Source organism: Venturia canescens, chromosome 7, assembly GCF_019457755.1.
Source record: "Venturia canescens isolate UGA chromosome 7, ASM1945775v1, whole genome shotgun sequence".
In the NCBI taxonomy this organism is placed as follows: domain Eukaryota; kingdom Metazoa; phylum Arthropoda; class Insecta; order Hymenoptera; family Ichneumonidae; genus Venturia; species Venturia canescens.
This window is the reverse complement of record NC_057427.1, coordinates 3,425,573-3,449,695: the sequence shown is the minus strand read 5'-3', so window position 1 is coordinate 3,449,695 and position 24,123 is coordinate 3,425,573. Positions and strand designations below refer to the sequence as shown.

The following is a 24,123-nucleotide window of genomic DNA, read 5'->3' as shown; positions in this document are numbered from 1 at the left end:
TCTGCCCACGCAGTCCCGACCTCCGGACTCTCCCTTATCTCCGCTCTCCTCTATTCCCTTGGCTGCTATCGTAGTGCGTATCTCGAAGCTCCCTAATACAGGGCTCAACGGCGGAGCCGAGTAACCGGAGCTTTCCAGATCCGTGGGCTTCGACTGTGGTACTTGGGGGATCTCTCGTGATATTTTGTGAAATAAAAAACGACCTCGTGTGAGGAGCATATTTATATGGAGCCTGCTCAGGGCTTGGAGCTGGTAATAATAGCTTTTTGAAATTCTTAGCATTCGGGGATGTTTTAATGAGGAAAATATGAGGAGGCTTATTTGGGAAGAGCAGTGGAGAAATATTGGAAAATTGGTGAAAGTGGGATGCTCGAATAACCGCTCATGTTTTATCTTTCAGCTGACAATGGGAAAGGAATCAACAGATCAGGCGCACCGGCTGCTCGAGCAGTCTTAAGCTGTTCGACTGTTTGTGGCTCTCCGAGTCTTTTGATACGGCGTGAAATCCGTTAATGGTTTTAGTACGCCTGTCTCGCCTCGCACGTAAATTCGCAGTACATAATCGACGTCGGACTCAAAATCGTTACAGGTGCATTCGAGATTGGCGAGAGAAATACGTCGGCGGAGAGCGAGCGCCCAGCACTCTTTTCGACCTCGGATGTATCGAATCGAGGATCTTTACTGATTCGCGAGAATGTTGAAAAGCTTACGTGTGTGCACGAGGGAAATGAAGAGTGGGAGGCAAGGGAAGAGGACAAAAGGGAAAAAAGAGAGATCCGGACAGCGTGGGAGCATTGGCGCGCGCCCGCGCACACACACCGTTTCGTCTCCCACGTCCCTTGAGCAAGCGCTGCGTCGTCGTCGTCGCGTTCGACTCCCGGGCCTTCGGGTTTTGCTCCAGCCAGCGCGTACGACCACGCAGTTGTGCTCGCGTGCTGCTGCCTGGACCAGCGCAGCCTCCGCGGAAACAAGACGGGGCGAAACTGATCAGTTCGATAGAATCGACGTTCCGTAGGATGCTCTCGTGTTTGTAATACCAAGAGGACAAGACCGAGTGAACATATAGGGAAGGGGGCTCGTGACGAAGACAAACTGGAATTGCGTTTACAAAGGAAGGAAATAACGGGAACGCCGTTGGAGGGACTAGCGACAGCAGCAGTTGGTCTCGGTTAACTCCGTTTTTCCATTTCCACAAAAATTTTATCACTCGCTTCGAAACAACGCGTCACACAGGCCCAGTGCAACGAGTTTGCTCACACTCGCTCATTCACTGTTCTTCCATCACACCAGTAGCGTCCAACTCGCACCCACGCTTCGACTGCCCCCACCATCGCCACGTTCCGCCGACCCTCAACCACCCCAGCCTCGTTCCACTCGAGAGCTACGGCCACTGCCACTAGAGTAGTTGAGACTCGCTACTCCGCGGTATCAACTACTGCCACACTTGATGGCTGTGCTCGCACTAGACCCGCTGAAAGAAGCTTTTAGATTAAAGATCGAGCAAGGAGGGGGCGGCGTGGGAGGAGGAGGGGATGCGAAGGAAAAGAATCGTTTGACACGCTAAATTGAGAAAGCCTCGAGAGCCGAAAGGATTCACTCGACCGGCGAAAGCTCCGGAGACTGCATCAACGCCGCACGAGAGCGACCACGCGAAGAGTCTACTTCGGCTCGTTCGCTGCCCCAATGCGCACTTCGCTCGTCGTCCCTCAGTCGAGAGCGTTTTTAATGCGCTGATGCTCCGTTCCTGTGCGGTGCTACGACGTGCTGCTGCTGCTGCTCCACATTCAACGTAACAGCAGCGATCGTCACCGAACGTGACTTCGAGCTTCAAGAGCCACTAAAAGCCTCGGCGAAGGAGTTAAACTCGACGAGAAACACGAGATAATGACGAATATCGGGAGACTCCTGAATAACAGTGTTCGCAGAAGTTTAAACAATGATGTCAATCAGCGGTATGCAGCTGACTCGTAGCACCCGACTCTCCTTCGATCACTCGGCGTCCCTCGATTGCCTGAAAATCACTATTTTCCAGCCTGAGAACAAAGGAGCCTGCCACCAGACTCCGTCGATTCAGCTGAGATCGAATGATCCCAAATTCATTCCCGCAGCATTTTATCTTTCGCATTCGCGCGTGATTCTGTGCGCTCGGGACAACGATACATTAATAGGTGCTCTTGGCGGTGAAGGACGACGATAGACGGAGACTCGTAGCCGAAAGTAAAGGGACGTAAATACCTTGGAAGTTGGAGTCAGCCAGAGCTCTCGCGAGAAAACGAGCATGGCGAGGAATACAACGAAAAACGGGATACTCCATCCTGATCACAAATGAACATCTCGGCACAGCGTTTGGGATATTCCAAGTAAGTTAAAGCGCACTTTCATTTGAGTCATTAATTACATCGAATGATCGCTCAGCCACGTTATAATTGAACAAAGAATAATCGCGTTGAGATAGTTCATGAAACAGGACGTAAAGTAAGTGTGTCGTTAGGTTCGAGCTCGCGATTAAGCCTGACGCGAAACCCTCAATTATCCTGCTTGGAACTCCAACGCCACGAGGCGCTATCCTCTAGGTGGATTCCTTTTGGTGAATCGAGAGAGACCGGAGCATGCCTGCCGTGAGATTCGGGAAGAGCAGGGGGAAGAGTCTGAAGTGTCGGGAAGATGATGGAACGTCTGAATTACCAGCATGAAATCCTCGAGCTACCGCATTCAGCGTGTGTCCAACGAGCCTCCGTTGCATCTCGTCTTTCATACGCAAGCTTCTTCCCCAAGTTATCGGGTTACGTCTCCTCTCTTCCGTAAACTAACTTCTGACGGAGTTCTCGCTTCCTTCGCACAATAGTCGTTGTGCACTTCCGAACGAAACATAGCCAGAAGTGGAAAGCCCACAGAATAGGCTATCAGCGAACGCGAGAATAAAGTTATTCGATAATAGAAGCGGATTATCTCATCCCCGGGAGGTAACGCCAGGGTGGAAACGACGTTCGGATGATACCTCGTGTCCGCGTAATGCCACCAACTTCGAAAGCTCGTTCGCGGCTACTCGGTGTTTCCAGCACTGGAATATCAAAAGTTACCGAACGTTCAAGGCAAATGTATAGAGAACGAAGTTCCCTCTCGATGCGACTAATGCTATTCAAATGTGATGGAATTCGGTCAAGATACGTCGAGGACTCGGAAAGTACGTACTACAAAATCCGTACACCCTGCCCGGTGTCCGGACAATACCCGGAGACTGCAAGACTCTCGGGATAAGTGGCCGGCACTTTGATACTTTTTACCTGTTTGCTCATTGCTTAAGAGTTTCTATATGCTTTGAAAACTAGATATTTCGAGTTCGTCCACTCGCCCGGAAAGTACGGATTCGAACGAATCGAAAGAGCTCTGCGCTTCCTCGTCTCTCGAGATGTCGATTTAGATGAGCGATGCCAGTTGCCTTTGCCAATAGAAGTTTCCGCAGTGCTCCTGTAATGAAAAACCAGTTGACGAAATTCACTTCCTCCTCGAACATATTCCGACACAGAATAACGCTTGGTGCGACGATTGATTTTCGACATTCGTTTCGCGGCCGGAGAGAAGCTTTTTCGATCTTTCAAATCTTCGAGAAAAATATAAATTCAGCTCGGCGAGATAATGCTCGTACGTTGTTCGTCGGTTTCCACTAAATTCAATACCGAATACTCGCACTCCCTGACGTACTCGTGCAGAAAATATTGGCTCACCAGTTCGTAATTCACTGGCTTTACGTGAGTTGCTTTTTTCTCTGCTGAGCCAAAGAGACGACGTTCCCTTTCGAGATCGAAATTCAGTGGGAGGCCCGGTTTGAAAGAGGCATTGGCCGTTTATCCGAATGAATATTGATTCCCGCATCAACAAAGCTGTCCCGCGTAGCGTACACAAAGCTCGTGCTTCCCACCATTAGAGGAATCGGTCTCGTTGATGTTGCGATAGACACACTTTCGAGCAATGAAGCGCGGCTCTCGCGGGAGGAGGAGCACCAGAGAAGGGAGAGTTGAAAAAGAAGGGCCAAACTAGAATTGGCGCGATAGCGGTTCCGATTGCGGCGGACTCCACTAGTCCCGGTCGCTGGCTGCTGGACTTGAAAAGGAAGTAGCGATAGAGGGACGGAGAACGGAGCGAGGGCCGGGGCGACAAAAAATGTGTCCTACGCGGAGCGACCGGTACTCGGTGGCGTTGGTGAAACACGCTGAGGGATGCGGCGGGGGAGAAGCTGCAACGAGGGATGAGGAGGAAGAGGAAGAGCAGAGAGAAGGAGAGAGCGAGAGGCGGATTACCGGAGAGGTCGCTAATGGTAGCGGAATCGGGACTGGAACAATGGATATATAAGGGAGAAAGGAAGCGGGTAGAAAAGGACGGGGTGGCACGGAGTTGGGGTAGGCGACAGTTTCCTCTGCGGTTAAAAAAAGAGAAGAAAAAAAGCACAAACAAAAAATAGGAGAACCAGTGGAGTGAGAGGAGGAGGATGGATTTTTTGTTTCCCGCGCGTTGAAAGCAAAGTTCGCGTGTGCGGAGCTGCTGCCGGAAGCGAAGGGCGATTCGACACGAAACATTCAAATTATAAAATATCCAAATGCTGGCATAGCCCGCGACCGGAGGCTCGTGCGCTCGTTTGAAAATGCGAAGGAAATTCAGCACTGTCCAAGTGCAACGGGATTTCCTAGGTGGATCGAGATGAGCTGCGTACGTAATCGGGGATACTCTGGATCGATCGATCGAAAGAGGAGGAATATGATGGAGGAAAAACACGTTGCGCGAAACTTTTTTGTGTATCGGTAAATAATGGCGAGAGAAGTTGGTCATCCGCGCTGGGAGCGAGCAACACACGAGCATGGCCCTCCGCAATACGGTTTAGCTGGCATTAACGATTTTTTGTTCACTCACCTGAACTTTTTCTCTGGGCACACAGAAAGAGAGAGAGGGAGAGACTGTTCTCCGGATCGGTGGTTAGGACAGGAGTGACCTATATCCGTTGGAAGTACGGCTGAAAGGGGCAGCGCACATTTTTCTTATTTATCTTGAGTCTCGTTCGCTCTTTTTGTTCGAATGCTCCGATACTTCTCGCTCATTTGTCGAGAAGACGTCGAGCCACGATATTGTTTCGTAGAGTATCTGAAGAGATACGCCGCTCGTACCCGCTGCGGGTGCACTCCCATCGCTTTACCCTTCGAATCCAAGGAAGCCTCTTCCACTTCGGGCGCGACTCCCTCTGGCACGGCTCGCCGGATCCGGAGTGCACCTCAATTGTAAACCAGAACTTGCTCGGTTTCCCGTCTGGTAAACCCGGACGCGGTGGCAGAACAACGCCAGAGACCCGCGTCTCTTTCACCCTCTCTTTCCTGGCCCTGCCCCTGCCTCCTTGTTTGTCTCTCCCTCCCTCCACCCTCTCTCTCTCTCTCTCTCTCTCTCTCACCAGTTAGTTCCCGTGCCAATTCGATTTACAATCTGTGCGTTCACTGGTACAGAGTGTATAACCCCGGTGCATCACCCTTTCCGATCACCCCTTTCTCCCGTTCATCCAGCAATAGCGTGCTACTCAATCCCACGGTACTTCGAGAGCAGCGGGTTCATTCCCCTCCATTAGCCAGTCTCTGGACCAATTTTTATTCGATCACCTGTGAAACTAACCTAGGCCAACCAATTTCTTTTTCCATATCCTCCCCCTCGTTGTCTATTTTTTACTTTTATCTCAGTATTTTTATCTCTCATTCTCTCTTCCTCTTCGTCCTTTTTGCCCCGGTGCTCCATCGGATCCGTACTGCTCCTTCATCCCTGTTCGTAACATCCATTTTTATTACCTAACGTACCTGTGCTTCGCTATGCATCGAGGGCGGCGTTGCTTGTGTACATTGAAAATATATCGCTCAGTTATATGCCCCGCGGAGTATGTATTACATATGTATGATAAATATACATATTTATACGCGCATACGTATATACTACTGCATGGACGTATAAAATATTGCCATGTGAAGTAGGCTGCAATTTATGAGCCAAAGATGGGTATGTTGTCGCAGCAGAGCAAAAACGAGCAGACAACAGCGCGGACCAGATCTATCTCGAGTTGACATATCGTTATATTGCATTTCTCCATTACGATGCGCGCGACACTCAAAATAGAATATTCAATTCGAGTCCCACTGTCTTTTTCTATTAGCTGGGCTGCTCCCAGTTATTTCTTCTCCGTGCGGATCACGTTCTAGAAAAATGTCTGTCAGGAGCACTCTGCTTCGTAGTCGACTCGCTTTCGACACGCAGCGAAACGTGTACGCGCAGCGTCTGTGAGTCATGAAATGATTTAAATTAGGAGGGGAAAAAAATTCGTTTCGCAACGAAATTACGACGATCGAGTTATACGACGCGTTTGCTAACGTTGTTGACTCCGGCGATGAGAACCTGTTGATGCGCTTTACCGGAATGTTCGAGGGATTAGCCCGTTTTAAAGGTTTTTCTTTGATTTGCTGAAATATTTGAATACGCCTCTTTGATGCGAATCGTTTGATTCAAAGCGAATTCACACTTCTTTCACGTTTGCACTGCGCCGTAGGGCAAAGCCGAGCGGAACGTCTGAACTCGATTCCCCGTGCATCATTCCCCGAGATGAGATCTTTGATGCGGGAATCTCGGGGCCGCCGGTAAAACTAAACGGATTTTCGTAGCTCGCTCGATCTCTCGACGCGTTTGCATTGTCTATACATCCGTCAATGGGACGAAAAGCATCAATGATTCAACAGCGCCAGTTTAATTGGGATTAAAACGATCCGGTTTGCGCGAAAGTGCCTCGTGCTCGCTCGGGCGCATTTGCCTCTGCGTTCGATGCAGCATCCAGCCGGGGGAGAGTCCAAAGTAAATAAGAATATGGAATCCGGAGGCTAAATCAAACGAGATTATTTTATCCTCCGCTGCGGGAAAGTCCAAGTTTCTGGTTACTCTCTCCCTCTCTGCAGAAGAGAGCCGCGGAAGCGGCGGCAGTACGTACGCGATCGCTGGCACTCGTGTACACCAACATTTACCAATACCACATTACGCTCCGGTAGGAGTACACTGTTGTGTAGCACTCTCCCCGGAAAATCCGCAACAAAATGTACGAGGGCCGAGCCACGCCGGAGCCCCGTTGCATATACAGAAGCGCGCGGGCGAACTCGACAAACTCACCACTACACAATCCTACGCTCAAACTCAGCCAGCCCACCATTTGCGTTGAACTCTACCTTAATGTGTGGAATACCGCGTTACATAGCGAGTCTGTATACTCGGCGATGTAGGCCATCCGTGTTCGGCACCCATAGGCGTCGTTCTATTAGACACAACCACAGGAGCGAAACTATTCCTCCCCGTAACAGGCTAATAGCGAGTAAAAAGATTCTCATTATTTTCCAATAACTAATTAAGGCTGCGAGTCGCTCTCGTCGCCTTCGATAAGTTTGCGGGAAAAATGTCTTCTGCGAGAAGTAGCTCTCTGTTCGCCCGGGGACGCAAGATCGAACCGTTGAAAACGACGAATTATGAGAGCAAACGAAACGCACGACAACAGCGCAACAACAACAACAACAAGAAAAGAGGGCGAAGCTAAATTGACAGGGAGTCGCCGGCTCGTAGCCCAGATATCCACACACATGGCTACACACTCCATACCGTATCGTTCCGGCGCGTTAACCCAATTTCGGATTAATTAAACGTGAATTTGTTGAACGAAGTTCAGTTCCCCGGTTGATCGTACCGCGCGCCCCGCGTTAACCGTGGGTGACCTTTTTCGCTTGCGGAGTTTTCAGGACGGAGGAAAGAGGCGGGGCTGAGTGCTCCGTTGGCCGGTAATTCTCGATGGAGCTGGAGGAATAAAATCCACGACCGCAAAAGTGACCTCGAACGAACCGAGCAGTCTGCTGGACGACCGATGCTGCATGCTATACGCGCCTCCGCGCGTATTTATATACACGAAAAATATTTATCATTTCGTAGTCTGGCTCTTCCTGGTGTTATATACCGAAATGGTAAAGTTGTGAGCAACAATGCCACATCGCTAAATAATTTTCAAGCCCAATGGTGACGACGCCCTGCCATCGTAAAGAGTCTCTTTCCGTATGAACTCGCGAAGAGATCCAGGAACGAGGAGCAGGCTACAAAAATAGAGAGAAACGAAGGCGAGGACCGGAGAGATTTAACCCCCGGGTACCGTTCCATTTGTATTATTAATTGCAGTCCATGAAACTGCGAATGTGGCTTAACCGAGTTGTCCGAACAAACAAGGCACACTGCTCCGAATGGTCGTGCAACTGAAAGACGCGAGTACACACGATGAAACCGGGACAGAAGCACTGCCAACGGGGGAAGATGAAATTTTCCTTTTCTTTCGTTTAAACGGGCATCACACTTTTGGAATTTCAACGTCCGGAACGATCCGCATGTACGATATAGCCAACTCTATGCTGGGCAACGGGCCGTAGTCTTGCTGGTAATTTCCTGGTGGGCGGAATTCCATTTGGTGAGGTTCACTGGTTTCCTTTCCATTCTGTACCTTCCCTCCGCGCGGCCTGTTCCGCGCTCCTATTTTCTTTCCTCCTTTTTCTCACTTCCGGCGGATGGATTGGTCAGAGGGCGCCACTGCATGTTCGAGCCAAAAGACAGACTTTTATCTCCTTGCCGTTACATCGCGCCGCTTTCCTTCTTCCCTTCGGTTTTTTTTCCTCGTCTCTCCTCCCTTTCGCATTCTACGTCCCGGCGCCCCTCCGCAGGCCCCGCGCTCCCGGTAGAAAACTCTCTTCGCTCGGATGCTTCGAGCTCCTGAAAGAAAATGAGTTTCACGCTGCAGCCTGCGCGCTCTCCTCTTGTTCAACGTTGCGAGTGTCGATTATGCGAATGCGAGTGGGTGTGGTGCGAATTGAGGTGCACGAAAGAACAGTAGAAAACTAAAAAGGAGGGAAGAAAACTCTCGCGCCCGCTGTGGAAAGACTTGCCGAGCAGGTATTCCAGTCCGAAGGCCATCCGAGTCTCGTTTCCCAGAATGAGTTGCACACCAAGCACGTTTTTTTCATCCCCTAACCGTCTCTCCGTCACTCGCGCGTACCATCCACCGATCCACCCCTTCGGCATCCCCCGACTCTCTTCCTCTTTCGCTTTTAGCGCTGCATTCCCTCTCTTCTCTGCGCTCCTCGACGTTTCGCTCTTTCTTGCCCCGGGCCTCATCCCCCTTTCCTTCGACTATTTTCTCTCTCTTATACTATTATTCTCGTATTTCCAACATCGTAGCGACGATCCGCGCGTAGAATGGATCCCACAACTCTCCGGCGAGGCTGATGCAACAACAAAAAACTTATGAAACAGTTGTACAAACGCCTCCGGTTCCTCGCGCGCGCTCTTTCGAAATCGATGGACGCTCAACGGTGAGTGCGTTTGCCGGGTGCTCGGGCGATACTCGAGAAAATTACGACAACGACGACGACGACGAGTCGTGATGAGAAAGTTACCGAGACGCGTAGCCCGATTTGAGAGACGAAAGTACACTCGCGCGGCTCTGCACGAGCGTCGGGTTCCACGTCGCGGCTCTCCGACGAACGAGCACTCGCGAGAACCGATGTCAACTCGAGGAATCCGAGTAGCAGCAAAGAATCGAAACAAAAACGTCAAGGAGAGAAAACAAAGAAGAGGAAAAGTATCGAAAAGATGGAGAAAAAAGCTCCGGGAGTTTGATCCAAGTCTCTGATAGAAAAGCCAACAAAGACGAGATAAAAGTTTGCCAAACGAGAATGACAGAGGAGATTGGAGAAAACAACGAGTGCAAAAATATCGACGCGAAGAAAGTTATTGCGGAGCTGATGAAGAATAATACGAGAGAAAGCCTGCTCGGGGTATATACGCGAGGAAAAATAGGAGGGCGAAGTAAACGGGAACACACGCGCGACGAGGGCTCCTGTTTTGAGAACGGAAACAAAGTAGAATAGATCCACCAAAATAATAACAACACGAGAGGTAAACGAAGCAAGAGTGAGATTGAAAGTAGACAGTTGAGGGATCGAGGCGAGTCGATGGAGTGGAGAAATTCCGGCGTATCGAACCTTCTATGACGAGGTCACAGGGCACTCCAAACCTGTGACAGAGACATTTTTTTTCTCAACTTCTTCTTCACAAAAGCCTGCGCGGAGATGACGCACTCTCGCTTTCCTCTGCCTGAGCTTTTCCCGATCGTCTACGACGGCACTCTCGAGCGTGACTCTGCGTTTTTGAAGGCCCAAAAGATAGCGATACGTTCTCCCTCCGAAGATTCAGTTATTGGCAGAGAATTTGTAAAAAATCCTTGGGATATTAAGGGCTTGCGACGGAGTATGAGAATGACTGTCTTTCTTCCCGCTCGCCCGTTTTTACCCTCTGAAAGATTGTTTACAAGCGGAGAATGCTTTCTCGTAAGTGACCTTCGCACGAGATAAGACGTTCGCCAGAAGCGATACGGGACACGATAGGGGTAGCTCCGGCAAATTATTTCTGACGTTCCATTATCATTAAGCCTGCTCTCGGCTTGCGAAACCCCCGGACCGATCTTCGAGGGAGCAAGTACGCGAGAGAGAAGCAGCGAGAGCAGGGTGCCTGCCACCGGGGAAAACCTTGAGGCAGGAATGTGCGAGAAAAGAGATGGCGCTCTTGCTGGAAAAAGGGGACCGCCGAGCTGCTTTGAGGTCGCGGGAAAAGAAGGTGCTAAGAGAATGAATAAAAAAAGACGACTGTCTTTTAGAGGATATTCTAGGAAATAATGGAGCCTCGGGCTACTTCGGACCGTGACATGATACACCTCGTTTTATTTAATAAACAATGCATAAGTGCAAGTTAATGTGGAAAAAAGTGGAAAATAATGGAAAGGGTTCTCAGTAATGGAGAGGAAAAAATTAGCACATTTTTCATTAGATTTTATGTCAATAATAACTTCGATAATGTCAAGATTGTTGGAAATGAATATTCGAGGTATTTTCTTAAGAAAGTACGGGATGCTGGAGCACCATTCGTATATAGACAGATAATGGAGAAAGTTCTGCTCACCTTATTTGCCAACGCTCCAAGTTCTCCTGTTGAGGAAAAAAAGTCTAAACACGAAACAAGACGACTCTTTTTTTATCTCATTTGGCTCGTCGCGAAGTTCGCTGGAATTTGAATAATTAATGAGAATAAGCCTCGGATCGAACGGAGGTCAATAAATGGGATGGAGAAATAATGAAAACTTATTCTTTCGATAATGAAAAATGTTGGAAGTTATCGATTCTATTGCACGAGCATTAAATCATTTTTCGTATTTTTCACTCCATCGTTATCGTCATGCCAACATACGTTTTAGAAGAAGGTAAAAAAACGAGCCGAATTAATCGCTGGTCTCCGTCCACCAAGTCTCGTATCCATCATGGCCTTGCCACAACGTCGCGTATCTCTATTTCCACGCTTGGTAATGGTCGCGAATTAAACGCAGTGGGAAATGTCCCTACTGCTTTGGGTACTTTTATCCCTGGCTCGGTTCTCTCGCGTGCTCGTCATATTACAGAGTGGATGAAGACCGCAAGAATGAGAAAAAGAGGAAGAGAAAAGGGGGGGGGGGGGGAGGAGGAGGCGAGAACGGGAAAGCGGAGAAAATAGTATATATAGAACGTCAGGTGAAGAGAGTGGAAAAAGGAAAGTACGACGCGAGGGGGTATCGTACGCCGAGGCACGACGGGCTGTGGGGAAAGAAACACCGGAATGGAAACGACCGAGTGTGTGGGCGGGAAAAGAGGCTATTTTTTTAGTCCCTATAGAAGAGATGAAAGACTAAAAGGGTAGACGGAGATGGGGAGCGAGTGAGAAAAGAAAAGAAAAGCGGAACGTGCCTATACGGGCTTGAATAACGCCAGTAGCAAAATGTGGCGAAAAAAGAATGAGGGAATCAGCCGAGGTTTGGGTTAGGTCATAGAAGCCGCGGGGAGTAAGAGGCAGGAAAGTAGGAGCTGCTTCCAGTTGTCTGTAAAAATGACTGGCATTCGCGGTGCAAAGAACCTTTTTCGTCATTACGCTTCATTTTTTTCTCTCTCTTGCTATTTTGCCTGCTAATAGCCCAACCGTGCCCCCATCGCAACGGATAAAAATTCGAACATTCCGTGCGGCGCGTTGAATATTTTTTTTCAGCTTTCGCTACGTTAAATGGGAGCTCGCCGAGCGATCAGAACTTTCGCTTATCTCAAAATACTAAGTAGAAGCGAACGAAGATTTGATCGATATATAAATCATTAAACGAGATCTTTTAGCCCGCGGAGCTCCTTCCAATTATCTATGAGTGCAATGCGCGGAGATATAATAAAATGTATGACACAAAGCCTTTGGAATCTTTGCCAGGAGAAGGAAACTCGCGAAGAAACGAATCCCCGCCATAGGTACATCCTACAATTCCTAACCTCTCATAATGGTGGAATCGCACAATAGTCTCGCTCTCTCACTTTTTCACCGTGCGCTATAATAATGCGACGCCGACACTGACAGACGGGACGTTCCATCCGTTTTCTCACTCGGATCCCGCCACTTGTCTTGCCACTTTAATTCACTATCCGACCGCAGTGGACCATCGAATTTCCGGATAAGAGCTGTGTCGGCCGAGAACGATGAGAGGAAAATGAATAAAAAGAATAAAGAGGGAGAGGCCAAGAGCGAGAAAGAAAATAACCCAATTCGATCAATTCATCCGTTGACTACCAGTGGACGGTGGGATTGGAGTGCAATGGAATTTCGTCTCATCGATTACACCAGACACCTACTAAATATAACGAAGACTCTAGTTCCCATTTGCTTGACAAATGGCAAACAAGACTTTTTCTTTGTATCCCTTTCTCTACTATTTTTATCCTGCCCGTTGAAAAAGCTCTGACTGTTCGAATTTTCTCTCTTTTTGTCCACCCCGCCGTCGTCGATGGCAGCAATATATTTCAAATGTTCAAAGTACGAAAAAAATTCCATCGATAAATACCGTTCGAAGGAACTACGGAAAATGTTGGCGAGAATTTAATAAATATAATATTAGATTGTACGCGTTCCACTAAAAACGAAAAAAAATCCGGGAGACCGGAGAGCCACCAAAAATATAACGCTTCAACGAGAATGTGTTTTTTGAAACACAGTAAATTTAATGGTACTGTTAATTATTCGGATTGAAACTTTCGGATCGCGTGTTACGAACAAAAGTCGAGTGTGTTTCACGTTATTGTTTCAAAACCGCTGGAAAAATAACAGAACACGATTTAGGTAGCTTGGAAACTTGCACTTTGTGCCGAAGCGAAAAACCAAGCGCATCATTATTTTCGTGTAAATGTATAAAAGCAAAAGTTTTAAGGGGTGTAATAGAGAGAAAGAAAAAAGAGAAAGGGAGATTCGCGGAGGAGGGTTTTTCGCCTCGTTTGTCGGCCGTTTGGTACACGAGCCCTCGAAAGCTTCAGCCTCTGCGCTTCCACCAGCCTCAATGCACATTCGCCAACGCTACAAAATTGCAAACTCGGTTACGGCGGCGAGGCGATACCTGCTGCTGGGACGACGAACTGGCTGTGAGCATTTCGGGTCAAGGGTCGTCTGAATCTCGCGCCCGGTTATTTATTTGCCAAGCGACTTGGAGATGTTCCCGGACTCCCTTGTAATTCCACAATCTAGTCTCACTATCGACTATATACGAAGCTTATACTTACACGGCGGGCTGCATTTTTTGGCCGTGCGAGAGTGCCAGCCCCCGTTTTTCCTTTGTCGTTTCCCTCGAGGCTGAGCATTTTGTTGTTAAAGGAGATTCGGAGCGGTCGCTCGAGCAGGGCGATACCTTTTCGAAGCCGGAAATGAATGGCTCCGGAATCCCGCGGCTATTATACACACGCCGCATCACCGTTATCGCGCCCCTCTCATTTCCAACCGGACGATGTAACCTGCTGTCGAGTTTTATGACGATGAGTGTCAAATTATAAAGGAGCAATAACGTTAACGTCAATTAATGTGTCGCTCGCTATAGTTGCTCTTCTTAATCCAATCGCAAACGGCAAAATCCCCGTACGTGTGCAGCTCTTTGTTCGATGCGTCGTCGCTTCTCCGGCCATTTTGTTTTTGCAATGTTCGGCCCCACCGCGCTCATATACGAATGGAGCTTTTCCCCGCTCTTTCTTGGCCTTATAATTTTAACGGAATGTTTTTCCGAGCTTTCCTCGAAGGTGTGTATATGCGAGAAATAAAAACGCATTCCGAGTTTCCGGGCCGGGGGTGGCGGCAGCTCCGGAACAGATGGCGGCTCTCACTCACATCGGAGCTCCGCGAGTACGTGCCTTCGAGTGTACATTCCAGAATCGTATGTACACATACCCAGCAGAAGTTTCCGTAGCCGGTGCACCGTACGAAAGTCCCCAATATTCATCATCAAAAGCCCTGCGCGAGCACGTGACGTAAACTATGCGCGTGCATGTTGATGCACAAGGGCCCGCTATTTCGCCCCCGCGCTTTCGTGGGCGAGCAGGATCCTGATGCGAGCAGGCGACGAGCTGTAAGGAGAAGAGTGGCCAACGTTCGAGAGCCGAGGGGGCATGCGTGGTTTAAAGTAAAAGCCGAAGACGCCGAGGGGGGGGGGGGGGTTCTCGAGGGTTTGAATATTTTTAAGGGTTCGCGTCTAAGCGAACTGTAAATATGTGCAGAAAGCTGCTTATTCTGTGTGTTGGTATTAGGATTTTAGTACGTTAGTGAGGTCACGTTTGTTGCGAGTTCATACACGAGAACGCGGGGTTGGGGGGGAGGTTATCAACGTCTCTTGCTCGAGGTTTCATGTGCGAGGATGTGTGCGGAGTTTGTTCAAAGTATGATGCGCGAAGGGTCGAGTCGTGTATAAGAGCCGAATGGCCGCGTGCAGGCAAAGCGTGCGGGGAAAGGACGATGGGAAAAAGCGGTTTTCAGGGTGGCGGGGGGTGGGGCAGACGTCGAGAAAATATATGGTCCGAACGCGAGACTTGTCGCTCTTCTTATCAAATATGGATGCGGACGGCTCAGGTAATATGTGTGTCGCCGTGACAGCCTTTTCATCTCTCGAGAACGTCTCAACGTGTCCGCTCTCTCGCAGAACCTCTTAACCATCTCACAGCGCCCTTCGGGCCTCTACTCGCGGAATTTTACACGCTCTCGATGCAAATTCCCGACCAATTTTTACCTCCCGTTCGTCCCAACCCTTCCGACAAATTTTCCTTCTCGCTCGCCTCCACCTCTCTCCTGTGTAAAACAGCCTTCCCAGTTTTTATCCCGATCCTCGGTTTTTTGAGGGAAACCGAGCGCGCTGATAACGTTCCCCGCGCGTTATCGACTCCGTTGAACTGTGCGTGCGCGGGGCCTGAAACACATGCGGAATAAATGGTGTACAGAACCAGCGACGAGACGCGACGCGGAGGGCGAACGGGAACGAGCGGAACGAGAGCGAACGATAAAGAGAAACAAATGAAATCACAGAGGTTCGTTATTCATCCGAGCCGAAATTCATACCCCCGGACTCCAACAGAATTCAACACCGAGTTTTTCCCCTTGTTTTTTCATCCGCATCGGGCCATTTTACCCGGCTCTTTTTCTCTCCTGCTTCCCTGTTTTTACTAACTGCTTTTAAAGGCGTACGCGCGACCTCGCATGAAATTCACACCTTGCCTCTCGCGTAGCGCAATTAAGAATGTACACTGACACCGAGAGCAGTTTGTGTAGCGTCAGTAGCGTCAGATTGGTTTGAATTTCAAATGGAAGTTTAAGTCCCCGAGCATCAGCGACCCCCCAGCCCTCCACTGGCTACACACGCGGTACATCGGCTTGAAGAAGAGTGAGCGAAAGGAATTGGATAACCTCGTTGAATCCATAACCTCGAGTCGTTCCCTCGGATCTGCAAGCCTTGTGTAACCGGACTAAAATCTCTCCCTCGTCGCGCGTTTTGTAAGAGTAACACATTCAAAAGCCAGCGAAAGAACGAGACGATAAACCGCGCGTGTGCGTTACTCCGCAACTTTAATGTACCTTCGTACTCCAGACACATTTTCTTCTCCCATACTTTTTTCCGCTCTCTCGCTCTCACCCTTTTTCCAAAGAAAAAGTACCGAGTGGATTAAAAGCCTCGGCTCGGTTGGTTTGAATTTTCTTTATTAACGCAAAAGAAGAATAAAGTAGAAGTGCGAGCTACAACAGCAGCGAGCCCCCCCCCCCCCCCCCCGAGGATGGGAGAACGAGACAAAAAATATGGGGAGCCGGGCGCGCAGGGAAAAACGACGGCGGAGCTATCGTTGGCGCACAAGTACGTGCCAAGCAAATTGCATAAATTTTCATACCTATCCTACTCTTGTTTGCACCGTTACAGCGGTGGAAATAAGGAAGGAGAAAAAAAGATATGCGAACGTTGTGGAGCTCAACCGCGGTGCCAAACGCGTGAATTTAAATACGTTACAAAGTACCGTCAATTTGTCGGCGGTCTGGAACACTGGGCAATGCTCGTTACTCAATAGAGGCCTCATCACGAGGCATAGGAAGGGTAAAAAATCATTATTTTCCGCTTCAATTAGCCTCGAAAACGAAAAAATTTCCTTTTGATCAACGGATTATGCAACAATCGCGAGGAGCCCCTTTTAACTCGTTGCTTCGGACGAAAGATCGCCGGCAAAAGTTGCTCGTACGTCTGTCAAAAGTACGGAATTTAGTATAGTCGGTAGTTCGTAGACTCCCGCAGCCCGGGAAAGGCGAAGCCTCCAAGCTCAACGTATGCTGAGCCAAGCCTTCGGCCTGGCTGTGAAAGAGTGTGGAGAAGAAAACCCCGTTCCGTCAGCAGGTCTCTCGGGTTTTCCTAGGGGTAGCTGCCTCATGATTTATAAATCTGTTGATTATTTCTTTTGCTTCTTTTCATCGCGCGGAGCGCCAGAGCCCTCCTCGGTTAAGGTACTAAACATGACACAGGTATAGCCTGAACGTGTGTTCTCCGCGGGCGAGAGCTGCCGCTATCGCAATTTCTGTCTCTGTCAAGCTCCGTGTACTAACATGCGCGCATGGAGAAAGGAATGACTCAAAACGAGAAACCGCCTCGGCGGAAGAGAGAGAGAGAGAGAGAGAGAGACATTACGAAAAAGCAGCAGCAGCAGAGCCTCCGCGCGCGTTGAAAGATGAGAGAAACAAAAAAAGGCAAAAGCCTTTTGGAGCCTCGCGGAGTTTTAACGTTGAAAACACTGGTAGACACGACATAAAGCGGGAGATATAGGAGAACATGTGAAGAAAAAAGGAAAGGTTGGAGGCAGTACGACAGTGGAATCTCTCCGCGTGTACGTGCATGTACATAGGCACGTTTATATGTACGTATATGGAAGTCATATCACTAGAAATTCAGGAGTGATTTCCTTGAGCACGGAGGACGAAACGCGGAGCTGTATCGTAGCTCGAAAAGCCTCCGGACGAGCGAGCTTTCCCGATTTATATGCATCGAAAAGAGGAGCCAGAAAATCATGCTTGTCAAACGAGACGGTAGAGTCGTATAACACGCGGCGACTTAGCCTCTTTTCTTCTCCGGCGGGGTGCTGTCTCGCGCGCGGATTTCCAGCACGGATAACTTTTCACGTTATATGCGGAGTTTGGCTCCTCCATTATTCGTGCGTCCGTTTCGCGAGACACACGCGGCGGGGCATTAGCGCGAGCATTTTTCTCGAAACTTAAAAACGATCGGTGTCTCTCGCTCTCTCTTTTTCTCCCCCCTTAATGCGCGCCTTCGAAATAAATTGGCCGAGTCGTCGCGGCAGCGCCTTGATCGATTCACCTGACAGATTTTTCGCGCGCTTCGAAAGGCTTCCTTGACGCCCCGCGCCCCACACGTCTGAAGCTTTTTGTGCCATTTTACGAGGCGACGAAGAAGAAGAGGCGAAAAAGAGCGGGAGGAAAAAGGAGAAAGAGAAATCGGTAAACGAGCACAGGCCTCTTTGCCTCTAGGGAAAATTCGGTGTCCTCTCTCTCTGTATACGGTGACAAAGGACCAAAAAGAAAGGGCCTCCATTTACGAAGCTCGAAGCCTGATTTTTCATACAGTGGAAAATCAGCCCGAGCTTTATTGGAATTTGCTTCTTTTTTCTTTCTTCCCTTTTTACTGCTCGTTACCTTGCTTTTTTTTATTTATCTCCTTTATCCGCCGCAACGGCGTCATTCGAGTTGTACTTATTTCATACAAATATATATCCATGCGAATCTATAAAAGGCCTCATACCGCGAAGCACCGCGAAACCTCCATACACGAGCTACTCTCGCTGCTGTAGTAACTCTCGCAGTCTCGTCTATATATACGTGCCAGCGGGTTAAGGTGCATTACTATCACAAGTTTCACTCTCGGTCGATCGACGCGACGGGATTTCGATGTGGGATTTATAGGCATTGGCACACGATTGCAGTAATTCCCCGATCCGGATTTCATTCGGGTCCTGCCTGCTGCGGATCGAAACTTCACTGTAGAAAGAGTCATGCCAGGCAAAGGGAGATGGAAAAGAGCGGATTTCTCGCTTCAATGCTTCGCTCTTCTCTCCCTTTTCCCTCTATTCTTCTCTCTTTTTATAGGCCTCCCCTCTCGCTCACTCGCTCTCTGATTCGGTCCCTCTTGCGGGGCTGCTGCTTCGTTTTCGTTAAACGACATTCCGTTCGGCTACCGCACCGCGTATCCGGAACTACTTTTAATCACGGCAAACTCGAGCTTCCGCGCCGCACACGAGAACCTCACCTTTCCGCCAACTCCCAAAAGAACGAGCGAAGAAAAAGGCAAGTATGTACAAGCACTCGCTTCGAGGTTGGAAAGTCGACGAAATCCCATTTCAGTAAAGAGTTACCGAAAAAACGAGAGGAAAAAAAAAAGCACACGGAGCTTTCGGAAAAGAAAAAAGTCGTGCGCGATATCGGGAAATGAATGGGAAGAGGATTAAAGCACAAGAGTCCTGTGTAAATAGACGAAAAAATTCGTGTGCGCGCTCTATTTCTGTATGGCTAATTCTGCTCCACTGCGCGCCTCGTCTCCCAAGACCAATATCTTCCTGAGCTTTTTAAAATATTTGCTTTTCACACTCGATATACTACCGACAAATTCATTTTTATTGATACCTCATGCGCAAATCCTCAGTGGAAACGTGCTGCTGCATTCACGACTGTTTACCTTCGCGTCTTTTTTATTGGCATTGCAATGTTGCAATGTCGTCGCGCAGGCGTGGGAACTCGCATTAATGCCGGAAACGAGACGCCGACGTTCGGCCTTCCGAAGGCGTTTTATTGAGCTCCAAAAGTACTCGCGGTCCCGATACTTCGCGATCGAATGCAACTGTAATTGTGCTTATTTCTGTTAAAATGCTTTTCAGAACTCAATTTCATTGGGTCAACTGCTGATACGCGCCGACGAAAGAAATTTTGTTTGAAAAATCCATTTTTTTTCTTTTTTTTTTTTTTTTTTGCGGAACTCTCTGTGTCTTCTGAGCTTTCAACGTTCCGCTGCATAATTGATCGAGAAAAATGATAGTGAAAATAAGAAATAAGAATCGTCCGTAACAGCCGAAGCCTCGATCCGTCACGATGACCACTATTTATTGCAGAGATGTGAGGAATGATCACGTGGGTTATGGTCGGGCTGCTCCTAGCTGCGGAAACAACGTGCGGCAGAAATCTCGTATCGGGGAACGAGAGCGGAACGAAGGAGGATACGACGAGGCAAAAGAGTGGTTTGAAGGGGACTTCGCCGGACGAGGAAGACATCTATCGTGAGTTATGAGTGCAAGCCCACGAAGCTACCAAGTCATAGGGAAAGATGACATTTTTCATGTGAAAAAGATTGAAAAAATAGAGTAAGAAAGTTGGAGCGAGGCTGAATTTCCGAGCAAGATCTTTTAATATCCGGTTGTATTTAACTCTTCTCGTAGCACTTGAGAATTCGAAAAATCTCAGTTTTATATTCAATCGTGCTTTATTAAAGATCCATCATTCATCATCGACTTTGCGTTAGAAAAATGCTGATTAAAGTTCAATTAATCTTCCTCACTGCGAGGACAGTCTCTTAACCAAATTCCTGCTTCCCAAGAGACCGGAAAATCACTTCGAGATGTAATCGCAGTCGGAGTTTCCGGAACTGAAAATTTCCCGAGCTCCCACATCCCTTTTATTTCCTCTTGTTACTTCTTTTTACTACTCTCATTCGTGCACTACTTTGAACACAATTTAAAACAATCTGGCTTGAGTTCAAGGTAGAATTTTTCTACCATTAAATTGACAAATTTAGTGGACCCAACGCGGGGAAACCCTCGCTCTAATGTATCGTGGAAGATAAATGTCGACATCGGCGTCCAACCACCCATTTTCAACGGAAAGATATTAACTACCGAAACACAGGATTTCGGAAACGGAAGAGCTTTTCTAATTTCACAAAATCTATCTTCTCTGTTTTTTTTTCTTTAGCCCTTTCGATAAAAAGATTGATCGAGGGCAGAGTAACGCTATTTGACTAAATAACGACTCCGCAAGGCCACTATTTCACACGTTGAAAAATCGTCCAAAATCCAAAATAAAAACCCTCGGAATCGTTTAAAATCGAAACCACCCTTTGCTCTCTGATAAATGATTTGTTGATGAAAGGATGTTGAAACCTTCCGTTTTTAATCACGTCATCCCCAAACGTATTTGTAGAAGAATTCTCCATTTTTTTTTTTTCATCGTCTGTTACGCAGGTCTGACGTGCTACACTTGCGTGAATGTCAGCGATAACCAGGTACATACCATTGAATAGTCTATTACAAAAAAATGTCAGCTTAACAGTAAATACCACTATCGCATTTGGTCCAGTCCACGTCCTTTTTTTCTCCACGCTGTTCAATGTCCAGGCTCCTTACATCGTTCCCCGGAGCCCCAATTTTCTTGGCTTCGAAACCCCATTAATTTACCTTACGAGTTTAATTACCGATTGATCTCCAATTTATCAGGACGGAAAATTTCAATAACGCGTGAACCCGGAAGACCAGAAACGATGGATGAAATGAAAGTGTCAAGTTGTTCGGGATTTTGATTGAATTTCGAGCTTTCAATGATTTTGAAGCCGCATATTCGACGTTGCCTGAGGGGCTGCCCATTAAATAACTTGTTCACGTAACGATTTCGATCGCTGATAATGAAACGAGTAAACGTTTCCACGGTGTCGGGGATAATGGCTGTGCGGTATAGCGTCACCATTGCAACGAACGTTTCCTGTCCACAATTCTACATTTCCATTCGCGAGTTAAAAAGTGTTTCGCTGAGGTCAGAAACACTTTTGGGGTTAATTTCTTCAACGACAAAACCAGCCAATGTGTACATCCCCGAGAAGTAGGACAAGTGCTCTCCACCCAACGAGTACACACGTATTTTTTGCCCACTTTCGTATTCACGCGGTGCCTCGTACATCCGGTCTCTATTAGTGTCTATAACCGTTGGAAAAACAGAATTTAACTTGTTTTTTTTTCGAGCGTATCTTCAATAATAACCGCAAAGTCGGATTGCTCTTGGGGTACGAAAATGTGTGTCAAACCCCATTTGTTTAACGAAACAGCTCGACGCGAGGGGGGGTCGAAATATTTTCCCTAATGAGGAAACACTTTCTACGAAAACTCGGAAAGCCTCTGAAATCTGTGAGTGTGGCAAACAATTCTCGAACTTCCGGGAAAGTCTCAGCTCGTCATTTATTGAATAACGAGGAAAACGCGAAAGTTGTTCAATTCGTGAATTCTCACAATGGAATTCATGACCGCAGACAAAAAGCATCGTAATTTATTAAATAAATTATGAATTTATAATTACCGCTGATAAATACGAAGCTTCTTCCCCTCCAAAAGAACCTCCGATCCTTTATTACACCGATGGATCATTAGCGACAGTGTCCAGACACCGAAACAAACGTATGAAAATGGCGGAAAAGCTGTCGCCATTATTGTTCTCTGTTATGATCGATCGACGATTCCCGAAATAACGGTAACGCATTTATATTTGTTTGCTTTTTCTTTTCATCTTCAATCGTGCCGTCTATCCATGACACAGATGTGCAACAAATGGGCGATAGATACTCCCTGTCCGACAGGCGGCAGGGACTTTTGCCGTTCGCTGCATATCCTCGACAGTCGTGGGAACAGCGTATTGGTAAGAATCATCGTTAAGCCACAAATAATCCAATTACTGTTCTATTTTATTTAATCTCGTTCTTTGTGAGCGATTTATCATCGTTTAATTCGGCATATTTCCCTCGAATGTGAGCACGATTAAAGTTTGTCGAGAAAGATTTCAGCTGCTCTGGAAAAGTAGCCTCAAAATAATCTCGAAACGATATCAGAACAAAGGAGTCCAAAAACGTTGTTTCCGTCCTCTTCGTTGATTAGATTCTTCCTCGTTATTTATTAATTTGCAGACTTTTGTGTATCCTGTTTACTCAACGAACACACATCGAATCTATTATTTATTTGAACTGCGGTCTTTCTCCCTTCCGGATCGTCATGAGCTCATCCGAGCCCCAATCTCCTCCACTTACTCGCTTCTCCGTTTCTACAAAACCTCCGAACCGTGTTGCCAACGGTGACTCTTTCGTTGAGCTTTCATCGAGCCAGAGGGAGGAGAGTGGAAAATCCAGCAATTGTAAATAGTCGTTTGTACGAAAATCTTGAAAAACTCGATCCCGTTCGGATGCTGATGCAAGAAACGTTGCTTAACTGAAAAAGGTTTCCCAACTGAGTATACGAAACCGTTCCCGAAGATGTTGGGTATCGAGCTCCTACAATGCACCAATCGCTGTCAGTTTCTGCATTCGCGTTTACCGAAATGTTTCCGCTTGCGTCCGTTAAATCGCGGAGGCTGCTTTGAGGTTTATGTATTACGGGGGGGGGGATACAGGATTGGTCCGCGGAGTCGAAAAATAAAGGAATGAATAAAAAATAGCAGGCGCACGGGGTCGTATCGAATTTCGATGACCCAATTACGGGGAGGTCACTGTGTCGCGTCTGGATCGTTGAGCGGGCGCGAGTTTCGATCGGACTGAGCTGGCTGTGGCTGAGTGAATAATTTTCGCCTTGTTTATTTATCATTGGAAGATTGTAATACGCGGGAGTCTCTGTGGCGTTAGAAATGGGGGCATTAAATTAAACGGGCCCGAGTTTATTGATGTGATAAATAAACGGACGCGCGGCCGGGGGAGGGCTTAGCCTCGTTCGAGCGATGCATGAATTCTGTTTGTTCGACAGGTGAGCAAAAGTTGCGCGAGCAGTTCCGAGTGCGGTGCGGCATCGGTTGGTTGCATACCGGTCGACACTCAGAAGGTACGAAATTATTCTCTCTCGGCTGGTGGGATTCGCCGGCACATCAAATGTTGTTTCTCCTCGCACGGAGCTTAAATATACACGAGAAGTAGTAGAAAAACTTGGTTTGAAAAAAAAAAGCTAAATCCGATTGTTTCGTTACAGATATGCATAAGCTGCTGCGACATGAGTTACTGCAACGTAGAGTCACCAACGAATTCAACAAACGCGATCGTCACGCGACGAAGACGAGCCAAATCGAAGAAGACTAAGCGCAAGAGACCGGGCGCCAACAGCGGGGCTGTCGAGGGCCCGATGACGCGATTATCAAGCTCACTCGGCCTCTGGCTATTTGCCTCACTCCTACATGCATATCATTGTTGAAGAAGGGAAGATTTTCACGACACGCGACAACAGCGAAAGAACGAAAAAACTCATTCAGACCCGGAAGTGTTTCGAGGAACGAATCCTTTCCCTTCTTCACCGGGGAACCAACAATCACCGAGAAACACGAGCAGACACACACACACACACAAACAAAGCGAACAAAACAAAAAGGAATTGTTTTTTCTTCTCGTAGTTGATGTAGCTGCGCCTACGCCTTGTTAGAATCGACTATCAGAGTGTCCAAGGACACCCAACAAAACAGCATTAACAAACTCGATAAAAGCGTATGAAAAACCCGTACGTTTTTTTATGCTTTCACTTCCATTCCATGTCTCTTATTTTCCATTTCGAATAAAACGAAAAATAAAAAAAAAAACAAAACAAAACAAACGCGGTATGCGAGCGAAGACGAGAGATCAATTATCGAAAA

General features: G+C 47.8%; 1 protein-coding gene across 3 annotated transcripts; it reads left to right on the top strand.

Annotated features, from left to right (window-relative positions):
* LOC122413332 (ly6/PLAUR domain-containing protein 6-like) lies at nt 1-24,079 on the top strand. 3 transcript variants are annotated; one of them, XM_043423615.1, is made up of 8 exons: nt 1-252; nt 401-2,360; nt 18,583-18,780; nt 19,599-19,763; nt 20,724-20,764; nt 22,063-22,161; nt 23,253-23,327; nt 23,472-24,079. In XM_043423615.1, the coding sequence occupies exons 4-8, from the start codon at nt 19,610-19,612 to the stop codon at nt 23,688-23,690; spliced, it is 588 nt and encodes a 195-aa protein (XP_043279550.1). In that variant the 5' UTR covers nt 1-252; nt 401-2,360; nt 18,583-18,780; nt 19,599-19,609; the 3' UTR covers nt 23,691-24,079. The 3 variants fall into 3 exon arrangements, with proteins under 3 accessions (XP_043279550.1, XP_043279549.1, XP_043279551.1); XM_043423614.1 differs by lacking the exon at nt 18,583-18,780 and having other exon boundaries at nt 5-252; XM_043423616.1 differs by lacking the exons at nt 1-252; nt 401-2,360; nt 18,583-18,780 and adding an exon at nt 2,494-3,184.
* Nucleotides 24,080-24,123: the final 44 nt, after the last annotated feature.